The following is a 23,914-nucleotide window of genomic DNA, read 5'->3' as shown; positions in this document are numbered from 1 at the left end:
GAAATAAAGTGATTTTACCTCCAAATTTTGCTGGTCTGAACAGACCTTAATTTTATTTTTTAATGATGTCACTGCAAATATATTTAGTCAGCTGTTAAATCACTTATTGTAACTTCAATGATTGTGAAATGTTTTAATGCTCAAAGAGCATTGTAGCAGCAGTGTTCAGCCCGGCTTAATTCAACATCAAAATACCTTTAAAACATGTAAAGATAATGTCTGTTGTTGAAGTGTTTTAAGGTTTCGATATATTATATGTAGGAAGATAGGGATTTAAGGGAATACTTCACCAAAAACTTGTTTTGATCCCTATACGCATGACAGATGCGATCTACTCCTCCATTATCCATCTACACATTTGCCTACTTATTTTTTCTGTCAAAATATGGCAAAATATAACAAAATACAGAGAGCTGTTCAATTTGGACATGTCGTAAGAAAGCACAGGTGTCATTAATAACATTTTGGTGAGCCAGTTCCAGGGTCTTTGGATAGTAGCTCACTGTAATGGCTTAGATGGACACTTAGTGGACCTGAGGGTAAAAACACACAGAAAGCAGAGCTGGCTCCCATTCATTTTCTATGAGAAGCATGGATTGGCAGTTCGATGGATTTGCCCACCAGCAGCTGAGTGGAGGAGGTTTTGGTTGCTGGCGACCTCACTGCTTTCAGTGTATTTCTGCCCTGAGCCATCATTAATGTTATTACTCACTTGGAAAAAGTCTGTTGTCACATTGTGACAAGTGGTTTGTGTGCACAAACTGGTTGGTAGTTGTAGTTTTTGGCTTTTTTTTTTTTTTTTTTTTTTTTTTTTTGGATGAGCTGTATGTATTCAGTATATACAGTACATTCACTTTGGGTTTGACCAATCATCATTAAGTGTTTATATTTAATATTCATCCATTTACAAATTCCTTGAAATTCTTTCATTCCAAAAATGAAAAACATATAAACTTAAGATATAAAAAGGTGGAAATGTCAATCAAAAATATTTTGGGACTCGATAATGAGCCACTTTTCCTACTACTAATTGTAGTTGCCTAATTGTTGGTCATTTTAAAATGTCACACTGGAATCATTCATATTAAGGGTTTCTTATAGACAATCATGACCAGTCATACAATAATACTTTAATCATATTGCATTCTACACTGACCACAGACCTGATGTATACTAAATGATCAATATCCACCTTATAGATAAGTTGAACACAGGTTGGATCATGTCCAGGGGTTTTGATCATGACCTTAAGTCTCACTACGCCCTTTTCTACAATGGATTTGGTAAATAAATGACAACACTGACACATTCACCAATCATTTTCTCTGTTAAGACCACTGATAAGTAGACACAGAGAAATTTATAAAAAGACTGTGAATCAGAATCCTTTTCTGAAGAACCTGCATAACATCTGTTTATCATGCCTTAAATATTTATGTTGTTGCAGTAATTGTACAATAACCAATCATTATTTTTGTATCAGAAAACAGAGACTCTCCTCAATAACTGGAAAATGAAGTGCTTTCTTGACTTTCAAATGGACAGTAAAAGGGTATTCAGTGCTACGGTATTGGTTTTTCCTCTTTTGAAGTGTCTTTTAAAGTGACATTTGTTACTGTCTATTTTGTGTTTATCTTGAAAATTTGTCTGTCTTGAAATAATCTCAGTGGGTTAACCTCAATGGACAGAGTCAACAACATTTAGAGCAATAGAGTGAACAAAGAAAAGTTAGCTAATATTGTGAAGTTAAGCATGGTTAGCGCTAACCCTAGTCGCTATAGTACAGTACTACACAAGCAGGAGTAGCTCTTAATTCCATAATGCAATGAGGAGCTAGTTGTGGCTGAAAATTGAAAAATGTTGAGCACTGAAAATTCAAAATGAACTAAAAAATCTTTGGCAATAGCTATTTATCCTTATTTTATTCATTATTTGTGGAGTTTGGCTGGCAGTAGAGAGCTAACGTGAAACCGTGACTTCCGGGTTCTCGTCAAAAAGTAAAAAAACCTCACTCAAAAACAATAATAAATGAATAGTTTAACAGTTCTAATATCAAATGCAACAGTTGGCCTCATTTATCTTAGAATATAGATAAACCCAGGAATATGTTCAAATTTATTTAGAAAGACTGCTGAAAGAAACGTTAAATGACATTGTATTAAGTTGCAGAAGCTAGCGGAACAGCAGCTAGCCTTGAGGTGATGTCAGGACTCCGGCTGTTTATGTCGTTCTGAATTTGGAGTTCAATTTACATTTGAATATTGTATAATTTCTTGTCAGGACCATTTCTTCAAAATGATCTATCAGCATGAGTATATAGTGTATTCATTATATTAGTGGGACAAAGTAACCTTCCATGTTCAAAGCTACTGTAAATTAACTATCTTGATGAAGACTAAGATAGATATTTAGATTAGTAGATCAGCTAACCTCACAAGATGAATGTCATGACTGTATGGAGAAACAGGAATTCCCTTTAAATTGTTTATTTTATTAGATATGTTGTTACACTATATTTTGGCCATTTAGCTTGTTAATGTTTTTGAAAAGCTCAGCCCACTGAGATTTAACTCAACTGTTGAGATTATTTCACCTGATAATATTTGATAGATGGATGAAATGAGATTATTTCTGTCTCCAGATTAGCTCTGCTCCTCAGAAATGTTTGGAACATGAAACTATCAACTGATTTGTTCTTAAATTTTAATGAACTTTTATTCAAAGATAGCTGTAATGTCCACTGTGCTTATATTATACTGTAATGTTCAGAATGTTGTATTACGTGGTGTTTTTTGATTTCCTCATAAACTTGCTGATGGGCTGTGAAAACTGTACTGGACTGTATTGGATTTCAGTAAAGTGGTAAAATCATGACATAATTATACAAAACCAACTGGAGAAGTCACCTCTATAAATGTGAAAGTCAGCACACTAAGCAGCTGGTCTGAGCAGGGACTGACACACCAAACTCTCCTTTTTTCATCAGTCTATTACAATCTACTGTGTGTGGATATTAATTCTTCTTAATTAATACTTGTTAATCCTAAATCAATTGCAAACATGTACAAATGTACATATGTGTGTCCGTGTCAGTATGTGAGCCTTCTTACATGCATGTCATTGGCTGGATGTATTTTTTCTTTTTCTTACCTTCTTTTTTGGTCAGATGTGTAATATGTTTTCATACCAAGTGGGAACACCATATCATCTATTAAATGTGGTATACTCTGACAGACCAGTTTTCTCCTCAAAAATGTCAACACTGAAATTGAATAGAGAGACTGGATTTTCAGCATCATTACCCTTTGGTGCATTTAAAACACTGAGCTGTTACTGACATGCCAGGTTAAACTTGAACAAGGGGGTTACATGTATGGGTACCATGAAAATATCAAGCGGCTAAAAACACATCTGTGCTTTTCAGTTTGGTAGCATAAATACTCATGTTGCTTGCCTGTGCCTGACGATGGAAGACAGCAGAATGAGTTGGCATGATAGGGAAATGTGGGAGCAGACACACTGTAATCAGCCTGTCCATCTCAACACTGGCCTTCAATTACTTTGCAGATGCTTGCACAATACTTTCCTTTATTTCCATCTTGGCTAAGAACCTTGAAAACTATGGTTCTTACAGCAATGTAGGTGCAGGGAAGCCTTTTCCTAAATTGTATTATTTTAGCAAAAAGGTTTTTGGGATGGGCAACCTCTGACGGGAGGTATAATGTACTCAAATATGTAAAAAAAGAAAAAAGTTTTGTATATCTTAAAACGTTTTCCACATTTTCTTGAGCTGTAGGAGTGTAGTGTTGTACTTTCAGGGGGGTTCTGCAGGGGATAGTGAACTCTTTTAATGGTACATGGCTACACCCTCTCTGAGGGCAACAGTGGAGTCGTCAGAGAAAAGGACAGCAATGTGGGGAAATAGGACATCATCATAGACCTAACCATGTTTCTCTCACAATTGTTAACTTTCGGCTCAGACAACCAAAAATCACACACAAAACAGTATTGAGAGATGGACCAAGGCCAGCTGCATGGTCCTCACACTGGATTTAGCACACAAACCTCTGCAATTAATTAATTGCTGCTGGTGCATGGACCATTTGTGTGCCTCTTGAAATTTGAAACAGCGTGGTACTAGCTTGTGATTTGTCCACAACAGCAACTTCCGCACAGATGAGGGCAAGACTTGTGCAAACATGGATACATGACTTGTGTTAAGGAACATTTTGCATGTAAAACCTATAACATCAGAAAATGGTTATTTAGATTTAGCAGTTGTCTAGTGTTTGGTCATGTGTTGAAAGATCTGGCAATCTATTTGTAATAGTACTGAAAGGTTTAAAAAATGGTGTGACTCTTTTGTTTACATTTGAATCACAGATTGTGCCTTCAAAGTTCTTCTGTCAGAGGTGATTAAACCACAAAGCAGAGTGATGGGTATTCATTTGAGCTTGTTTATTTAGGTTATGTACAATAAAGCTTCATCACATGAGTCTTCTCGAAAACTGTGTACAACATCCCTAACATACACAAAAAGAAACAAACACCGTCTTGACCTGCTGAAAGCCATGATGGACAGCCATTTTGTAAGTGCAGTTTCAAAGATTGGGGCGGTGGGGGGATGCAGAAGCGTGTATGAGTATGAGTTCTGTGGAAGAGCACATTGTAACAACAGCAGCAGCAAAAGCAGTGCTTCTCAGGCCAAAAAGGGGAGTTTACAGTGTGAACTCCGTATAGGTTCTCCTTGAAACTTCAGGGTACATTACCAGACAGATGGGTGCACAGGCTACACATTTTTCGAGAGAAAATAAGAGAAATCACAGACACAGGGATTCGCTCTTGATTATCAACTTCATTTTCCTACAAAAATATTGCACAAAAATCTGGATATACAGTGACTGAGAAAGGTTGACAAGTATAGCAGCCAGTAAGCCAATATCTGCATGAACAACATATCTATTACACAGAAAAGAATAGGAATTGTGCCTTTGCTTCCACTGAGTCTGGCTCATTACATGTCCCATTAGTTTGGATCTTCTGGAGTCCTTTTGGAGTTCAGCTACATTAAAGGAAAAATTTAAATGCTCATAGCACTTTTTGGGTGATGTCTTGTTATTTTTGCTTGGTTTTTGTACTTGTACACAAGGCCATATAAAGTTGTCAAGTAAATCTTAATCCTTGCCCTAAAGAAGTGGTTCCCAACCCCGAGGCCATGGACTGGCACTGGGACATAAAACATTGTTTACTGGGCTGCAAGGAAACAATATGATACTGCAAAAAAACCCAAAAACAATTATACAACATTATAGAATATTTTGGGATTACCATGAACTTGATGCATCTTACCTCAGCACTCCCTCTCACAGGAGACAGAGGAGAGATTTGAAGTTGGTGGTCAGTAAGCGAGGTCATCAGTTCGTCATACCCACACGATCTGCCTGTGCTGTGTTCCTATAACTGTTGCAACTAGCTAACAAACAGCGTTTGAGAGAGCTTTAATGTTTCTTGAGAAGAGGCAGGGTAGCTCTAAGGCCTATTGACCAAGACAAGACAAATTCTTTGTATGCTTGCATACTTAGCTAATAAACAGATTCTGATTCTATTGTGAGTGTTGATGTACTTAGCGTTTTATTTCATTTTAAAGGCCTCAGTATGCTTCAAATGAACTACTGTGTGCAATGTCTGAAACCATCTTTAAAAGGTAAATGTTTTTATAGCTGTTTTGACTGACCAAACACAAAGGGCTGTGTCCCACTGCCTCGCTGACCTCTCTTCAAGAACTTTGCATCTTTGTAGCTCTCAACGCAAACAGTTTCTCCTCAAAAGCATTCATGGTGTTGCAATGTGTTGTCCACATGAAAAGTGACAGAAGTACAGTATTCAAGTTTTGCACCTCTGCACACTGGGCCAATCACTGTATCGGATTGTCAGGGAAAGTTACAAAAATTGGCAGATGCAAGCCCCAGAGTCCACTGTCAGAAAAAGGGTTTCAGCTGCTGTTAGACAATCCAACAAGCACTCGGTTTGAAGTATACCCATTCAGAAGGACTTCAGCCCTGTGTGAAGAAACACAGCCCCCTCATTCATTTGAATGAGGCCACAACATTTACGCAGCATAGGGTGCAAAGACTGAGGGCTCCAGCAAAAAAGTTAAAACTGGCTCAATACTTTTTTCACAAAACAATGCTTTGTCATCTGGCAAGGTGCTGCGGTGGCCAATCAAATACTTACAAGCACACATTTCTAGTAGATTTCTTTGTAATGGGAACACTACATTTCTACAGTTTACTTCTCGATCATAAGGATGAAGAATAAAATGATTGCCACCGTGATAAGCTGTTTTAAAACCCTTCTTTGTAATATTATAAACTGCACAGCAGTTTATAATATTCTATTACACCAACTGGACTTCCTGGAAAAATATATCATATCATAGGCTATTTTCAGTCTGGACGCCCCCACTTTCTTTCAATCTACATTTGAGTCCTTTAATGTAATTCTCCCTGTGTGCTTGTTGAACGTCACAAATTTGACTGACTGATACCAAAACCTGCTGACCACTGCTATTTTTAGAAAGCTATCAAACTCAACGTCACAGAGTATCCACTGTCAAACTCAATTGTATTTGTGCTGGAATTATGTGACATGACCCTGATTGGCAAGATAACCACGGGAGTAAACAAAGAAAAAAACGTCACCACCAAAACAGATTTAGAGATTTTACAGTATTTTGGGGTAAGTTTTTCTTTTTAACATGTAAGAATAAGATATTCCCTCTTCACATATAGTTCTTTCCAGTGGCTGTCTAAGGGTGTAAAAGATAAGCATAGCATTTTGGGAGCTGTAGCTGGTTATGATGGAATCACTGTGACAGGCTACATTAATGCTTGATGTTTTGCAGTGGGATGGGGGGAGGCAGTGCCAAAGGGCTGTATATACACAAAACACAGAAAGGGCTGAACATACATTCATTTGGGCATGAAAACAACTCATGAAGGCAAACAATCTGCACTAAATCACATCATAACTTTTTGAAGCATGGTAGTCATCTTAACACACCAATACACACACACACACACACACACACACACACACACACACACACACACACACACACACACACATTAAACCAATTAAATAAATGTAAAAATTGAAACATCATGAGAGCTCCTAATATGGGTAACATTCATTCAGAGATAAATCAAAAAAGTCAAAAGCCTTTCTCACATTGCATCTATGCAAGTTTATCAGTTAGCAATGTGCCATAGTTGAGTTTTAAAGTTGGAAGCGTTCTGAACAAAAAGTGACTTGGCAAGACAAAAAAAAAAAAATCATTTTGATTCAATTACAATAATTACACCTTCCCAAGAATAAAATATATGGGTTACACAGTAAAACATGTTTTGGCCTAACCAATACAAACAAAATAACCAAAGGAAAGAGGCAAATTATATATAAGATTATCCATTCCACTAATAATTATGCAGCTTCTGAAATCCCACAGAGCTTTGTGAGCGGGGAAAATCTTTTCCAAGATGTAAAAAGTGCTGAAAACAAAGGATACGTATGACTGTTTGCAGGGTACTTAGACAAATTACACGCTCCACTGACGTGGATGTCTAAACCTGCTTTTCCCTAGTAGTATTCACACTGGTTTAGACTCAAGTATGTCACCTTTACATGGGCTTGTTACTCGCAGCAAACAATTATTGAACAAATTTAACATGATTCAGACTAGTAGACCACAGAAATGGGTGCATTTTCTTATGTCCTTAAGTCAAGGCAGTTACTGACAAGAAAGCAAAGTGGATTAAATGCTTACAATGACATATGGTACATAGAAAAACAAAACAAGGAGGATATATGTGCAGCACTACTGAGGGCAGATGATAGTGTAGCTTTTTCCCTTTAAAAACCTAAAGCATGGAAACGTCATCACATTGTGCAAATCAAAACGTTAATAACAGGTTTACCATGTGTCCTGAAATGATGAAATTCCTTCACCCATCCTTTCTTTTTCATGTAAAAATAAAAAGAAACATGTGGATCAAACACTAGACCCCAACATTCCCAGTATTTCAAATGGACCATAGAAATTCCCCAATCTCAAAAAACAAACTGGGCATAATTTTGCTGGGAGGCACAAGCCCAAAGCACATGTTCCTCGTCTTTCTCTTTTCTATTCTCATCTAGTGGAGTGCTTCCACACAGATCTGCTCCTCAGTAATGTCATCCAACAGTTGCACCTCCACAGGGCTGCATATGTCACTATCATAGACCTCTGTCCCCAACAGGGCCTCTTCTTCTAGGCCTTCTCCTTTGCCCTTAAAGCCTTGCTGCTCTGAAGGAGAGGTGCTCTCCACTGACTCCAGGTCCTCAATGCCTGCCCGGTAGTGGATCATTAGCAGGGTGAGGGCCTGGAGTCTCTCCCCAGACTTAGCCAGGGCAGTACTAATTAGAGCCTTGCGCCGGACATCTGTGGCCTCCCTTTCCTCCAGCAGAAGGGCATTATTGTGCTCCAGCTCCTGGTCAATTTCCTGCTGAAGCTTGTCCAGCATCAGCTCCAGCTTCTGAGAGCGCTCATCTGTGGGTAGCCCCCGGTACAAGTCACGGCCTATCTCCTTCACAGCAATGAAGACACTGTCATCCAAACCACCTTCCTTACGTACAAGTTTACTGCTGCCACCACTGCCAGCGGGTTGCTTTGAGGGGCTGGCACCACTGGTGTAGGTCTCAGTATCACTGCTCTCATTATCTGAAGTGTTGGGGGTATGCTTAGGCGAAGGCTCCACTGTTCCAGGCACCACATCAGCCACCTGCTCAACAAGCCGAGTCTTGGGCACCTGGCGGAGGTTAAGCAGGCGGGAGCTGGTGTTGATGATGTGGCGTGTTAGGCCAGTGGTGGCCCGATTTATGGTAGATTTGGCTTCAGGGTCAGCTCCACGACGCTCTGTTGCAGCCACACAGAAAGGATTTTCAGCGAGGCACTTGTCCTGGCACTTCTTGTGGCAAACGTAGGTGCAGACCATACACTGAGAAGCTGCCTTGGTCCAAACTTTCTTCTTGCAGTATTCACACCAGGTGGGGTTCTGGAACTGGGTGTCCTGGAAGTTGTGGCGAACCTCCACAAGCTGCATGGGGTTGTAGACCAAGTCATCCCGCGGTGCTGAGGGGATGTGTTCCCTCTCCCTCTCCCTTAGATCCTCATCATGGAGACTCCCCTCCCGCTCCCTCTCTGCCAGTCCTCCTGGATACTCTAATTCACCCTCAGCTAAGTAACAAAAGTTCAGAGTAACATCTCCGTAACACAGCTTCTCATTAAAGCCCTTGTGGGTGCTGAGGCTGCGTAGTGCAGTGCGGCTGACATTAGCTCTGGGCTCTGGAGGGCCCAGCCTAAAGGTGCTCTGGTAGTCTGCTGAAGATGTGGCCATACATTCCAGGGCTACATGCTCCAGCTGGAGGCTGATATGACCCAGGCACAACAAACTGCCCAACTTAAAGGGATCTTTGCACCAAAGGGCCACATTAAGGTACTTATGGTTGCTCTCCACCTCAAACACCACAGAGGCCTTGGGCCAGCGTGCTGTCTGGTTACGAAACATGGTCTCTGGGGATTCCCAGAGGGAGTGGTCTTCTAGACTGTCCCGTGTGCTACAGGAGCTCTCTGAAACTTTGTCCTTTGCCTGGTCTGCTTTGCTGCTGCTGGTCAATGTGGAAGGAACTAGCAGCTCATCACTGGACTCTGTTGGCCTGGTGGACTGCTTTGCCTCTGCCTGTTTGACACATATCTTCTCAGCACCAGCCTTGTCCTCACTGGCTCCAGTGAGAGGAGCTTTTTCTGGAGATTTTTCCCCAGCGCTTGTGGTTGTAGTCACGGTAGGTGCAACAGTAACATTACCAGTTGTAACAGAATCAACGCCTTCCAAAAGACTTGTTTCTGAGGAGGCTGATGTTAACCTTATCTGAGGTCTTGGTGGCACTGGGGGACGAGAAGGAGGAGGTGGGGGAGGAACAGTGGGGCGTTGCAGACCCTCCCCTGGATCACTACTGGTCTTATGTGGTGAGGGCTTTGGTGATTCTTTGGGCTGGGGCTTTAGTGGAGACTGGAGACCCACCAGGTTTAACTTGCGATTGAGAATTGGTGATATGGTACCAAGGGGCTTAGAGGCCAAGTTGGCCACAGTCCTTTTGGGGCTTTGGTTCACTGTAAGTAAGAAATCCTCCTTAGTGTCACTGGTATTTGTGGTACTGCTGTTAGGGCTACCAGTCTGGTTGGGTTTGGAGTCCACAATCAATTCTTCAAACTCAGAGTCCATGTCTTTGCTGTCGGATATGTCAGATAGGGTGGTAATGGGGGCTGGGTCTTCTTCATATCCCCCGGGCTGGGAAATAAAACCTGTTTCCTCTAACTGCCCAAATCCCTCCTGAAGAGTTCCCAGAGTTCCCAAGGAGGGAGTCTGGTGACGAACCGGTCTCTCATAGAGTACCACCACCCTCTCTCCAGCCTGCTTTAACAGTTTGGGCACTTGAACCGAGGATGTCACTTTGACACCTGTCAACACAAAGAAGAGTAGGTGTTTTTAGTAATTACTGCAAAGAACTGAATCACAATTTAAAAGATTTTATGTTAAGTTTCTTTAAAATATTTCATATTATTCATAAAATCAATTCCTTAAAATTGTATTACTATTTAGCAGAATTTTAGAAACAACAACATAAAGATCATGACACCCTGCTGATGAACAATGAGTACAATGACACATCTCACACCTCCAATGGCAATGAGGCGATCCCCCCTCTGCAGGTCTGCTAAGGCTGCAGGGGAGTTGGGCGTGACCGTCTCTATGCTGACGTGGACTACATCCCCCTCGCTGGCAGGGACATGTCTGAACGTCATCCCCACGCTGCCACATGGCCCCTTGATAACCTCCGTCTGGTGTGTACATGTAACAAGAGAAAACTGAACAATGAAGACTGGCACTGGTCAGAAGACTGAAGACTGCATATGTTTATAACTTATCTACTTTGTGTACTACTACTATTGCAGTATGCAACAACATTATTATCAAACATGTTATTATGAATTACTATGGCATTATTAATAATTATATATAGTTCATTTTTGGTGCAATAAAAAAAGTATAAAATAAACGCTGAATGTCTAGGGCTGGCATTATGTGTTAGTCTGTCTCTGAATACTTTATGACTACCCTACTCTGTCAGGTTACACAGCATTAGTTGGGGACTTTTTTCAGCTGCAGATTAATACACATACTTTGGTCTGGTGAGTATTTCTGGAAGCAGCATGGTGTAGACAGTGTGTATGTTCGTGGTAATCAAAGAACAATGGAGCTATATGGCACAGAGGAATCAGATATATCAGGCTGATGATATATCTGATACACAAACAATACTTGTTAGTAGATCAGTTCATTGTTGGTTGGCTCTGCACATGAGATTTATTGACTATAAGAAAAATATAGAAAATCACCAAACTTGTCCTTCAACAAACTTGCAAATAATTACCAAAAGACTTTATAGACACCACATCATATCCCCATGTGTATATATACACATATACACAATGCACACCCATATGTGCATATGCACTACCACTGATGTCCACATCCACACATGCCTACAAATGAACATAAACACACACTCACACTAAAAAACAACATGTCTTTAATGGAAATTTAATGGAAATTGATTTCCATTCATTACTAGTAATTTCATTACTATGTATATTTCTTTATGTTAAATGTCTAAGATTTGCTTAGTCCAGATGCAAAAGAGTAAGGGGACTAAACTGTAAGTAGAAAAATGCTTTACATCCAACACCGACATCCGCCTCCAGTGCTATGACAAGAGACTTAAACTGAAAGTGGCAATTCTGTGTGAGAAGAGAGAGAGCTGCAATTAAACCCCCCACCCCCGGCTGCCTTAATAACAGCCACAGCTCACGGTCCAAGTCACATATCCCACAACACACCTGTTGTGATGCAGAGGTGACCTGCTTCACGCCTGACAGGTCGTCTATCAAATGACAGTGCATGTACAGTAGGGAGACATTCGTGCCTCCTCTGCTGATGATCAACGGTGGACGTAAACTTGTGCAATTTAACTGTGGAGATTGGTGAGGACTGTCAGCTTACTGGAGTTATATATGATGGGAAATTTCTGGGGATAGAAATGGAGCTAAATGAGGTGGAGGAGGAGAAAGAGGATGAAGATGGTACAGGTGTCCTGGTCTAAAAGAGAGAAAAGGAGGGCCAACATGATGTGGGTAGACGAATGACTGTAATTTCCCCTGCTGTCATTTGTTACAGTTCTGGTGGAAGTCAGTGATCGAGTTAGGGCTGGCCATGAATAAGCAGATGATCTATATAAGCTGGCAAGGGAGGTAGGTTCATTGGAGGCTGAGTGATGCCACTGATCCATTCTTATAGTAGCTTAGTTAGCAGAAAAGAAACTTGGCTTGACCATATATATGGTTTATCTACATCCACATTAGCAACGACAGAAAGCTTATTCTTTGATCACAGAGAAAAGTGCAGGACAGACAAATAATATCTGACAAAACACTGCTACTGATGATAAAGTTTATAGATTAAAGCAAACAGAAAACAGAGAAATCATGATAAATGTTTTTGTAGTTAAACCAAGAATAAACATCAGGGCCTGTGCAATGAGATGTGTTCAAGTTGATGTCTAAGTGCAGGATGTTTCATTCATGTATTGTATTGAGATTGTGGGATAGGGTTTTTCAGGTTAATAATGCAATGCAATCGAACATGAGGCTTTGTAATGGGGAAATAGCCCAATGACTCCTGTGTGTGGTGTGGTGTGTGTGTGTGTGTGTGTGTGTGTGTGTCCAGGTCTAATCTGATCTGGCCATGTTACAGGTCTTCCATGAAGACTTTAACAACATTGCAGAGGCAACAGGTTGCTGTGAGGAGACTGCAGAGTCTAAAGACCTATTCAGCTTCACATCACACAATGATCATTACTCAGGGTGCAGGTAGAAACACTCTGAACCTGAGGTCTGTATATAACAGGAGATGCAAAATCACTTGGATATTCACCAGGAATATCGAAGTGGAATTACACATTCATCCACAACATGCACCTGATAATCCATTCCTCTGAGATTGATCAAACCTACGAAGAACACACCTGATGCTGATCCTACAAGCAAATACATTGCTTATTTGTGGTTTTGTGTATTTTTAACATTATATATTAAAGTAGAGTCAGTGAGTGTTTTTCCTTGCATAGGGTTAGGATTACATAAGCTCATCTTTGATTGCGCTGCATGGCATTATTAGTTGTGTAAATATTTCACTCAGTGGTAGAATCATACAGTATAGAAGTGGAAAAATCAGTAGTGCAAAGGTTAAAATTAGCTGAAATCACCATTTATTCACTTGATCAATTGTGATTCTAATTGCAAGAAAATGTAGTTTGATCTTACACACTTTGTTTAACTTTGGAGGCTTCATATTCTGACTATTTGCTATTATCTTTTACATTTTATTCATGAATGAAATAATCAAAGAAGTTATAATAGTTGCCATACTGTCTGATCTAAGAATGGTACCTTTTTGTGTTCTACCACAAAATAAATTATTTTTTAGTTCAAATATGAACCAAATATCAATATATCAGTCCCATGTTCCATGCTATTGTCTGAAAAACCTACCAACCAGGGTGGCTGATTGTTCTATTTATTCATCCACCACATATTTCACTGGCATTTGGCACATGGAGGGGGGTAACTTCAGATCCTGATGCTACAGCTGACTGGGTCAGCTTCTGATTGGCCTCTAAAGGTTCACAGAGATATTTTACCCTTTTGAGTAAGAGCAGCTGAAATGAGTCCGTAGGTGCTGAATATCACTCATTGAAGCAGCACTGTAGCTGTGTGTATACAGCTGCATCACTGGCTGCATTGTGGCCATTGTGCTTACAATAGATCTACGTAGGAGGCCATTCTGCTGAAGTGCAAATAGTGGCAATCTCCCTTTTACACACACTTACACCACCAATATATGCACAGTCACAAACACTCATATGTACCTAATTATATGTCAGTGCACACAAAACATCAGTGTTAAGACCACTGCTCTCCAGCAGCAGTACTGGTCCCGTTTCCTAGATATCTGCTATTTTAGTTTCAAATTCAATATGTTGTCTGTGCCTAAGTAGAGCAAAGACACATTTTTACTGCCCAATTGTACAAAATTACTGTAACAAACAAGTTTTAATTTCTCACTTTTGGCAGCAATTCCTATCGGTTAAAAAATGTGACAAAGCTCATTTCAGAAATTGTTTAAATAAAAAAAATGTTAATCTCAAATGCATTAAACACATTGTAAAATGCTGTTTTATCATTTATGATGCACTCATAATGGTGGAAGCTGACAATAGAGCACAAATATAAATATTTTTTATATGTAATTCTTTACATCTCTGTTAAAAAGCAGTCCTCCAGAAGGGAGAATGGAAGTCATCTTAATTGTTTTTGGTGTCATATTATATGTCATAATTCTGTTATGTTCTAAACATTATTCTGCAGAAAAGCAGTTGGATAATGTACGACTGCTTAACTTCTATATATCTGGGGTTCTATATGTTGTGGATTGTGCAGGTTAAACTGAGGTTAGATGACTATAGTTTGTCTAATTTCTCACTCACACAAAAATGTGACATCAGCTGGTTGAAACTAACTGTTGAACAAAGGTTGAAACACCAGTCTATAAAAATGTAGCAAAGCAAGCACCAAAGTATGTCCGTGTATGATCTTTATGTTGAATTTCAACTAGAGTTTAAATTGCCAAACTATCAGTTGCATAAAAACAGAAATTAGAGACAGGCTATTTGTAATGTCAGGGTTAGCAACATCAGAATCTCTCTGTTTACGCAAATTTTGTCATTACAGTTAGATAAAACAAAAGTTATATCTAAATTGGGCAACTTCATGAAGAAATATTTTCCTCTGTTTAAGTCATTTCATCACTACTGGGTGTCACTGTTTTGTCATTATGGTAATGTGTTTGTACACTATACTAGAGGACTGCATTGGGTTTCGGATTGGGATCCCGTGGGTCCCATGGGACCCAACACAAATCTCATTGAAGCAGGTGGTTTCACCTCTGGTGCAGGTGGGAGCAGGTGGTCAAAAAATAAACTGCGGGTACCGGGATGTAGCTAGCGCTAACAAGAAGGATGGATGAAATGACCGTATTTTGTCTATTCTCACATTAAGTATTTCTGTTTATTTTGGTTCAATATCTTATTTTTCTAAAAATCAAACCAACTTGAATCTGGAAATAAACATAATAATTACTCTTGAATGAAAGCTCCAACTTGAAGGTTCAAATTGGTGAGTCACACCCTAAACTGTCTGTGCACTGTGGCAAGCATACTGTGCTAGAGCTGACAAAACAGCTAACTATTTTAATCTTATTATCTTATTTAATTAAATAATTCCCCTTTACAACTCATCTACAGTGATGATTTTGTTTGGCAGAAAAAGGCAAATGTACAAAATGTAAACCCACTTCAATAAAAAGTGAGATATGAATCCAATCTGCCCTGACTTTGCTGAGGGAAAGTAGCTGTTTGGTGGTCTTCCAAATTGCAGAGTTTAATTGTTGTGTAGCGGAGCTTTCTCTCGGGGCTGAGCAGCAGTGACTGGCCTAACCTTGTTAACATCGACTAAGACAACAGGCAGCTCTTGCTCCCTTGTCTCTGAGCAGAAAAGGCAAACAAAGAACGTAGCAACCCCGAACTGGCCAGATGTAAATGGAGCAATTCACCATCTATTTCAGCAAATCCAGCCTCTCTTTTATCTGCACTGCCACAGAGAACAAATGAAAGGTTAATATGTTCAAATGGCAGCTATCACTGCATTAAAGTTCTCTCCTTTACCTCCAGGACAAAAACCCAGACAAGTCTTCCTTTGATCTCCTGAATAAAACACTCATTGTGATAAAAGACATCTATCTACACTCTGACATATCATGGGCTTTTTCCCACCGAAAAAATGGGATACCACAAACAAATAAACTTGATGAAACTCACGTTGTCCATTTTATTTATGCAGAATTCTATAATTCCTCAAAACTTGAGAAGATTAAAATGTTCTTAGCTGTATAATGTAACTGTATCCACTGTGATTGTGGATTGATCTGAATTACAGACATTAGAACTGGTGTGTTTAAATATGTAACAACTAGGAAGGACTCATCTAGAAAATTTGAGGTAAGTGTGGTGATATTCTATATTTTTCTATTGTAAGAAAATTCCATGAAAAGAACAAAATCAACAAAAAAATGATCTACTAAGTACAGTGTGTGTATCAAAGCACACTGGTTTATTTTGACTGAATCTCACATACACTGTCCTGCTGCTAATTATACTCACTAGAGCACCAAATGTGTATCAACGCAGCTGAAAATAGTCCCTGACAAATGCACTATTTCTTCCTGTTTGAGTAACATTTGATAAAAACTACAGTGACTAGCTGTTTATGGAAATTACAGATTTTTTTTTTTAAATTGAAATATAGGAACCAAAGGACTTGGGCTACCTAGTGGGGAAGTTGGAAAGTAGACACTAACACAGTTGGTTTTAGTCTTCAAAATGTGACAATATGAATTTTGAATGACGGATCACACTAGTAAATTGATCTGGTCAGTTGTGACTGCCAAATGGTACAAAATGTTGTTTGCACACAATTAAATGACAGAGAAAGCAAAAGAGGGTCATGCACTGACACTGAACTTTCAGAGGTCTCTTTTGCCTGGAAAAGATTACAAGCTTAAAGTCTTTCCCATGTCCACGTCCTCCTGCAGAATCCAAAATCTGTTTGAGTGAAGATGTTTAAAATGGGGTTTGTGGCCAAATGAGATGTTTGTAGAAACAAGTTTAGACATTTGCTCTTTATAAAGAACATTCTTATCTAGATAATGTTTTTCTTCAGTTTAGTTTAATGCAGATAGTTCATTCCCTAATTTAGGAAGGACAAGTGAACCCTGGCTGACTTTACATCTATTTAGGAATAAAGATTGTTTTAAGTCATAGTTTGTTTTTAACTAAAAATGAAAAAACTAATACATACTCCAAACCTTGTATTATGGATTGTAACAGTCCATAGCAGACAGTATTGTTACACCCCTACTGGGAGGTAAAGCGGGGCTGGTAAAAGGCAAAGGACGGTTAAAAACCTCGGGGCAAAGAGCACCGCAGCAAGAACACAATCAATACATCCCTTCAGAATATAAAGGCAGTAAAAAAAAGCCTTGCGCAAAATTTATCAACATCCCTTTCAGAGATGAAATCTGTAACACTGCGGCCATGTAAAACTGCCAGCACGTTAACATGTGATGAAGTGCATGCCTGAAAGGGGCCACTGCTTAGTACATTCTCAAATAAACATCCTTTTGAGCCCTACCTTGTCTGCTGCATCTCCTGATCAAAAACAGCTCTGACCTCACACAAAATACAAATAACTAGTGAATAACATCTAGCTTGCAGGGGGCCATTTTTCCCACCAACCAGTAAACACATTGCAGTGTGTCTACATGAAGTAAGCTACTGTTAGTCTATCGCTGTTAGTGATTTTGAGTGAAGGGCATTTGTTATTTTTGTGCAATCCAATTTATGTATACCTGTGTGTTTGTCTGTACATCTAACATAATTGTATTAGATTGCTCTCTGTTTCTGTAGACTGTGCTAACTATCATAAACATGAACATATATTTGAATAGAATGAGTTAAAACTATACTGGAGTCCATGGGATAAGTCATCAGAAGGTCATGTGTGTAGTGGAAGCAGGGAGAGGCTGCAGGCTGGTCTGAAACCCTGACTTGACGGATAGCTCGTATGGAGCAGCATCTCCTGTTGCTTGGCTGAACATCCCTCTGCTCTCCAGCAGGTCTGGGAGGGTGCGTGTGAGATGGAGAGGTGGGGGTTGAGCAAATCCTTTTCCCTGTCACTGCGCTGCTTGGTAATTTAATCTAATACCACATGTCAGATCGATTTGTGTATGGTTATAGGGTACAAGTCGCTGCGAGGCAAGTGCGCAGCAATTCCCTGCCACATCCAATTAGCAGCCCCTCTGCTGATGGGGGTGGAGTGGGCTGAGAGGTGGGGTGCATGGCCAGTAGCTGCTCAGGTGTTTACGTGGGCACTTATTAGGCTGGTTAACGATGACGCACATTCTGTAGTATGTGTACTCTGACACATCACATGCAGGTGTTAAGTTACAGTATGAAGTCTGCATTGGAGCATCTTTCCGTCAAAACATCCCATACACCATTGAGTTATCAAGATATCATCTAGGGGCTTCCATGGAATATTCCCTTATTGAAGCAGTGTTTGAGCAAGTATCATCTGGGAGGGGGTCAAAAGGGTCCATTAGTAGTTTTCTAGGGGGTCACTACTCCATCCAGAGGGGACAATAATAAAGAATGCAGTGAAAACATCCCGTGAGTGCTACAAAACAACAGCAATATGATGGAATGGATATTAGACATATTAGATATAATTGTTTTAATTGCATTAAAGGAATTACAACTTTTAGGATATTTTAAAGTCTTGTAGGTCAACTTCAAGGACAATGTATCTGCATGTAAAAAAACAGACTAATTAGCTCACATTTAGAAAGATATGAGATACATTCCTGATATACTTAAAATTCAAATGTGTCATATTTAGTGATGACTGTAATGAAGTTTTCCATTTACAGTGATAATAGCAAACTGCTGTTAAGTCACGTCTGACAATTAAAGCTGAAGATACCAGACATCATCTAAAATGACCCTGTTGACGGCTCCCAGTCTCACTGTGGCTGCTGAGCTAGAGCTACATTGACATTGAGCTGCTGCTCAACTCATAGTGTTCCAGAGCTCTTGATTAAGGTGATTAAATCACTGATGTGATGTGTTTTAAAGTATAATTGAGGGATTTCAACTATTCTATACTATCCTCGTGTCGGTCAGTACTCCACTCCTGTCTAGCTAGAACATACAGGGCTAGAGAGCTAGAAAGCCCTCTGAGTCTATATGAAGACGTTACCAGATGTAAACAGATGTGACATTATGACACCATCATCACTCACACATGCTATTTTCTTTATTTATGATTAACTCAATATTATTATATGACCATTTTCACATGCATTGACAACCTCCACCCAGCCCACACCACTTGTACTCTAATGCACTAGTGGATTCACACCTATCCACACAATCTCAATACAGAACATATCACAGCCTGAACACAAACTCACAGAACTAATGGCAGATATTAATGACTCAATAATTTCTAAATGACTCAGACTAATTCACCTCAATTATGTAGAGAAAAGGAAAGATGTGCCATTTAGCAGTGGATGACATGTCTTTCTTGAGCTATGAAGTTTAGTTTTTACACTTGTGCTTTTAGTGTGGCTCAATCTGAATTTTTAAGTTGCCTTTTTATCATAGGAAATAGGTTTCAAAAGCATTAAGAACAAAGGAGTTGTTATGGAGACACAGGAAAACAAAAAGGTGCTTTGCCTAATTTGCACTTGTATGGACAGCAGCAGTGGTTTGGTCGCCCACACAGTCCCTTTTTGTAGCACTGTCATTGTCCCTGCATTGAAAAATAATAATCTGTCATGACTGTTACATCATCCTAGTTTACTAAATCAAAACTCAATTCTAAACTGCTACCACTGCTTTTCTTGTCGGGGGGGCAGCAAAAGGAGTAGAACATCATTTCCCTGTTATCGACTTGGCATTTCAGTCTTTCCTCTCCTTTGAACACCAATGCTTGTCAGTCATGCAAACACTGTGCCTATCTCCCTCTTCTGTGAGCTCACCGGTTGCTTTAGACGGTGGGATTGCCAAAGTGTCTTGCAACCTATTAGGAGCAATCTGACCACTTGACCACGTAACATTTACTTATCGTTCATTTAACATTTGCATGGTTTCTCACCTGATTTCTGCCTATAGGTAAACAGGCTGCGAGTGTCGCTGTTTTCATTAACATCTCCTCTCTGCTGGCCCTTTGAACTCCTATTAAAAACCAGCTATTCAAAACAGCCGACTCACACAAACCCTCATCCCTCAGCGAGCCGAGGAGGAAGAGCACGACAAAAATAAATGCTTTTATTTCATTTGGCTCTGCTGCTGCGCAATATATCCGATATAATATCATTTTTCTTAAGAAGTAAAAACTGCAAATACACTCAGTGTTCACCATCACTCTAAATAACACTGACATTGTAGAAGAAAAACAGACAGGCCTACGTCATGTCAGTTGTCAGATCCTTCTAGATGGAAAGAAAGGGCATTCAGGGTAATTTCATAAATCAAGAGTCTGTTTTATATCAGAGTTACTCAAAGATTATAGGGAGTTTGTTAAACCAATATGAACTTACTGAGCAGTACTGCTGGAAGTGGTCGAAGACACATAACCATAAAGGTCAAACATCAGACCAATAAAACAAAGTGTATGTGATACTGAAAGCTTTGTAATTTAAGCTGCTGTTGAGATTTTTCACAAATATTCTCGACATTTAAATCTAACTATGTGTAATGCCATATCAATGACACTAATGCCATGTAAAGTATGTGAAGTAAACATGAATTGTAAAGCTAACACAAACAAAAGTGATCATTAGTCAACATCTTTTCCTACCTTACTCCAGAATAAAAAGAACAAGGAATAAATTCAGAAAGAATATTTGTCTGAACACATGTATGCTTTGGCAAATACTGGGTTTGGATACAGAAGCACCTCTAGTGAGAAACACTGACATTTGACAACTTCAATGATCAAACATCAAGCATCAAGCATCCCTGGCTTAGAATTTGACTAATTACATCACTGTGGGCATTATTTGGAGTTATGAGGGCCAATTTTGACACTCTGCAGCAAGTAAAAGGTCATTTCCTCTCTAATGAGAGCCCATGCCTATAGGATCAGTAAAAAGCATTCCAAATGAAAATAGCAAGAAATCTGTAATATGGCTTTGGCTCTGTCTGTCATGCACATAGCGGCCGGTCAATTCAGTTTTCTCTGGTGTGAATTGATCAGTGGGAGAAGCGATTAGAAACAAACAGCTTGTAGGATCAACCTCTCATGTCTTTAATCTGCTTTTCGCCGCGCGGCCAGCCGTTGTCAAACAGAATTAGAATAGGCCATATAATTGACACAGCAAGGCGGAAATGGATGATGAACGTGTCAGCTGCCACAAGTCAATGTGTGCACAATGGAAAACTACATAGGTGATAGGCTCCCTTGGGTACTATTTGATTATGTGCTGGATGTGCATGTTGACGTGACAAACAATGCTGTTCTAGCCTTGTTCTTTTGAAGGAGAGACAAAGCATGCTCACATGCTTGTTTCCAGATTTAAAGACCTTTACAGAACATCAGAGTGTTCAGAGTTATCAAATGAAAACTGTAATGAATTTACTCAGGGTGATATGACCATATATACCATGACAGCAGGGCTGCAGCTGGGATTTTAGAGATAGAGGCCAAATCATCTAAATGCTCTACACTCTCTAGATTTACAGGAACACTATTCTGGTAGAGAAATACTGCCTTTTATCAGGCTGAGTAACCTCAACACATTCTGAGTACTGGTTGAATTTGTCTGTAGCACAAGAGTATTGAAAAGTGTCAAATATTAAATGCTGGTATTGAATGCTTGGTCAGATTCTAACGTAATGTCTACACAGGCTGCGTAGTAGCAGCTTCAGCACTCTTCATCTCTACACGGGATGTGTTCAGGCACAGTTTTATGTGTAGGACACCTGCGTTTTGGCAGCCCAACACACAATCACTGTAGTTACACGTGTTACACCGAAGAAAATAGACTTGAAGCATAAAAACACACTTCACACACTGTACACACTGTAATGTGAAAGTGAAACGTGAGTACTTATGCGGGCTGTGTAGACAGCTGTGTTGATTAAAAATTAAGTGTACCTGTTCCATCAAACACAGGTGAGACATATGGCAGGCAAGTGCGGCTGAAGTACTTCCTGTGTAGACAAGCCTTTAGTCTTGTTTACATATTCTTTTATCAGATATTTGCTGCTTTAATCAGGAAACAAACTTCCCAAACATTTTATGTGGACAAAGCTTTGGTTTCTCTGATGCTCTGATGCTATGAGCAGTTGGATATATTTAGCTAAATGACAAACTAGTCAAAGGGTGAAAACTGTTGGCCTAAAATTTGTCTGATTTAGATATTTAGTCTAAAAATACTAATATAAGCTTGTAAAATAACCACAATATATACATTTGTAACTGTAAAGTGTAAACTCAGCCCATGTGGCTAAAATCCCCTGATTCCCAGAGAAAAGGTTTATGGCCATTTTGAATTTTTACATGATTATAATTGATTTATCAGGTATTTCATTTACAGAATTAACCAAGAACTGTCTTTTTCATCTGCCTATTTTATCTTGATTCTCAGTTGATTTTCCAGAATATTTACTATATTATGATTCGTATTAATATCACAAAAAATCCTGAATGGAAAGTAAACCTATGGACTGTCTGGTGCTTCAAGCACTAGATGACTCATTGTTGTAGGGTGTATGTGTGTGTGCGCACGCATGTGTGTGTGTGCCTGCCTCCTCATCACCAACTGTCTTTCATCGGGTGTCCGGGGCAGATTAAAGACACAAAGACACCCTGAGTGGAACATCAAACAACCACCATGATGGGGAGGGGTGGGTATGTGTGTGTGTGTGTGTGTGTGTGTGTAAGTTTGTGGGGGGTGCGTCAGAGAAGCTAAAATCACCTGCATAAAATTGCCTGTTCCCCCTCTCCAAGCCTGACTGGTGCTGTGTTTGTGTGTGTGTGTGTGTGTGTGTGTGTGTGTGTGTGTGTGTGTGGTCAATATTGCCTACAGTGTGAGGCTGAGACACAGACACTGGGAGATAGAGAGATAGAGCCATGGCTGATGCTGAGGTCTTGGGTGACAGCTGTGAACAAGACTCTTGAATCTTTTTAAGATATGACTGAACAACAAAACCCTGAACAACAGCCTCAGAAACAGCAGCTACAATAAGTCCCATTGAAATTGCAATAGTTACAGTAATTTACGATTGCTTTGGCCACTTTCATTATGAAAAACTGAAACAGAATTGCTGAATTCTTATTTTCAAACACAAAATGCTGTCCTTACATGCAAAGCGTAAAACACTAAATCACATTCTCCGAATTTTACATTTCACTGTTTTTCACTAACATTTATTACATTAACATTTTATAACAATACTGAAGACATCAAAACTATGAAATAACACATATGGAATTATGTAGTTAATAAAAAAGTATTAAACCAAAATATGTTTCAAATCTTTATTCATACTCTACATCTTTTCAAACACTGAAATCTGCATAAAATTGCAATTTTTTCCATCATTGCTGTTGATATAATCTTGAGGTAATGGCCAAAGCAGATTCTGAGCACTGTGTGATATATCATCTAGTTTGATATAAATGTTTTCATTTTGTATGCTATGTGATATTTGAGGGCAAAATAAGGAGAAAAACATTTTGTTCTCAATTCTTCAATTTTAAACTGAGCCTAAGCAATACAAAAATAAAACAGTGTAATACAAACTCAGTTCAGCATAATGACCTCATTCTAGCAGTCTTAAAGCTGCAGGACTTTTACATATAAATGTTGTTACATTCACACCCTTGCCAAACGAGTTCACACAATGCTGATTAAGCCTATCACCGCCAGATAAATGTCTATTTATTTCACAGTATAGAGTTTTTAAATCTGGTGTCTGGTATGACATTCCCACGCTGGTGGTGATGCATTTTACATCAACCAGCAATGATTGGTTTTCCCTCAGATTTGCCAAGGAAATTACATCATGTTTG

At 39.4% G+C, this 23,914-nt stretch overlaps 1 protein-coding gene across 1 annotated transcript in view; it reads right to left on the bottom strand.

The window, feature by feature from the left end:
- Positions 1–4,443: 4,443 nt before the first annotated feature.
- The window catches only part of pdzd8 (PDZ domain containing 8), a 46,919-nt gene continuing 27,448 nt past the window's right edge, over positions 4,444–23,914 (bottom strand). Inside the window, exons 4-5 of the mRNA XM_042433430.1 lie at positions 10,774–10,936; positions 4,444–10,555 (exon numbers count right to left, since the gene is read on the bottom strand). Of these exons, the coding sequence (XP_042289364.1) occupies positions 8,193–10,555; positions 10,774–10,936 (2,526 nt within the window). The 3' untranslated portion in view covers positions 4,444–8,192. The remainder of the gene's footprint in view (positions 10,556–10,773; positions 10,937–23,914) is intronic.

Source organism: Thunnus maccoyii, chromosome 14 (assembly GCF_910596095.1).
Source record: "Thunnus maccoyii chromosome 14, fThuMac1.1, whole genome shotgun sequence".
Taxonomy (NCBI): Eukaryota; Metazoa; Chordata; class Actinopteri; order Scombriformes; family Scombridae; genus Thunnus; species Thunnus maccoyii.
This window is presented reverse-complemented; position numbering and strand designations above follow the sequence as displayed.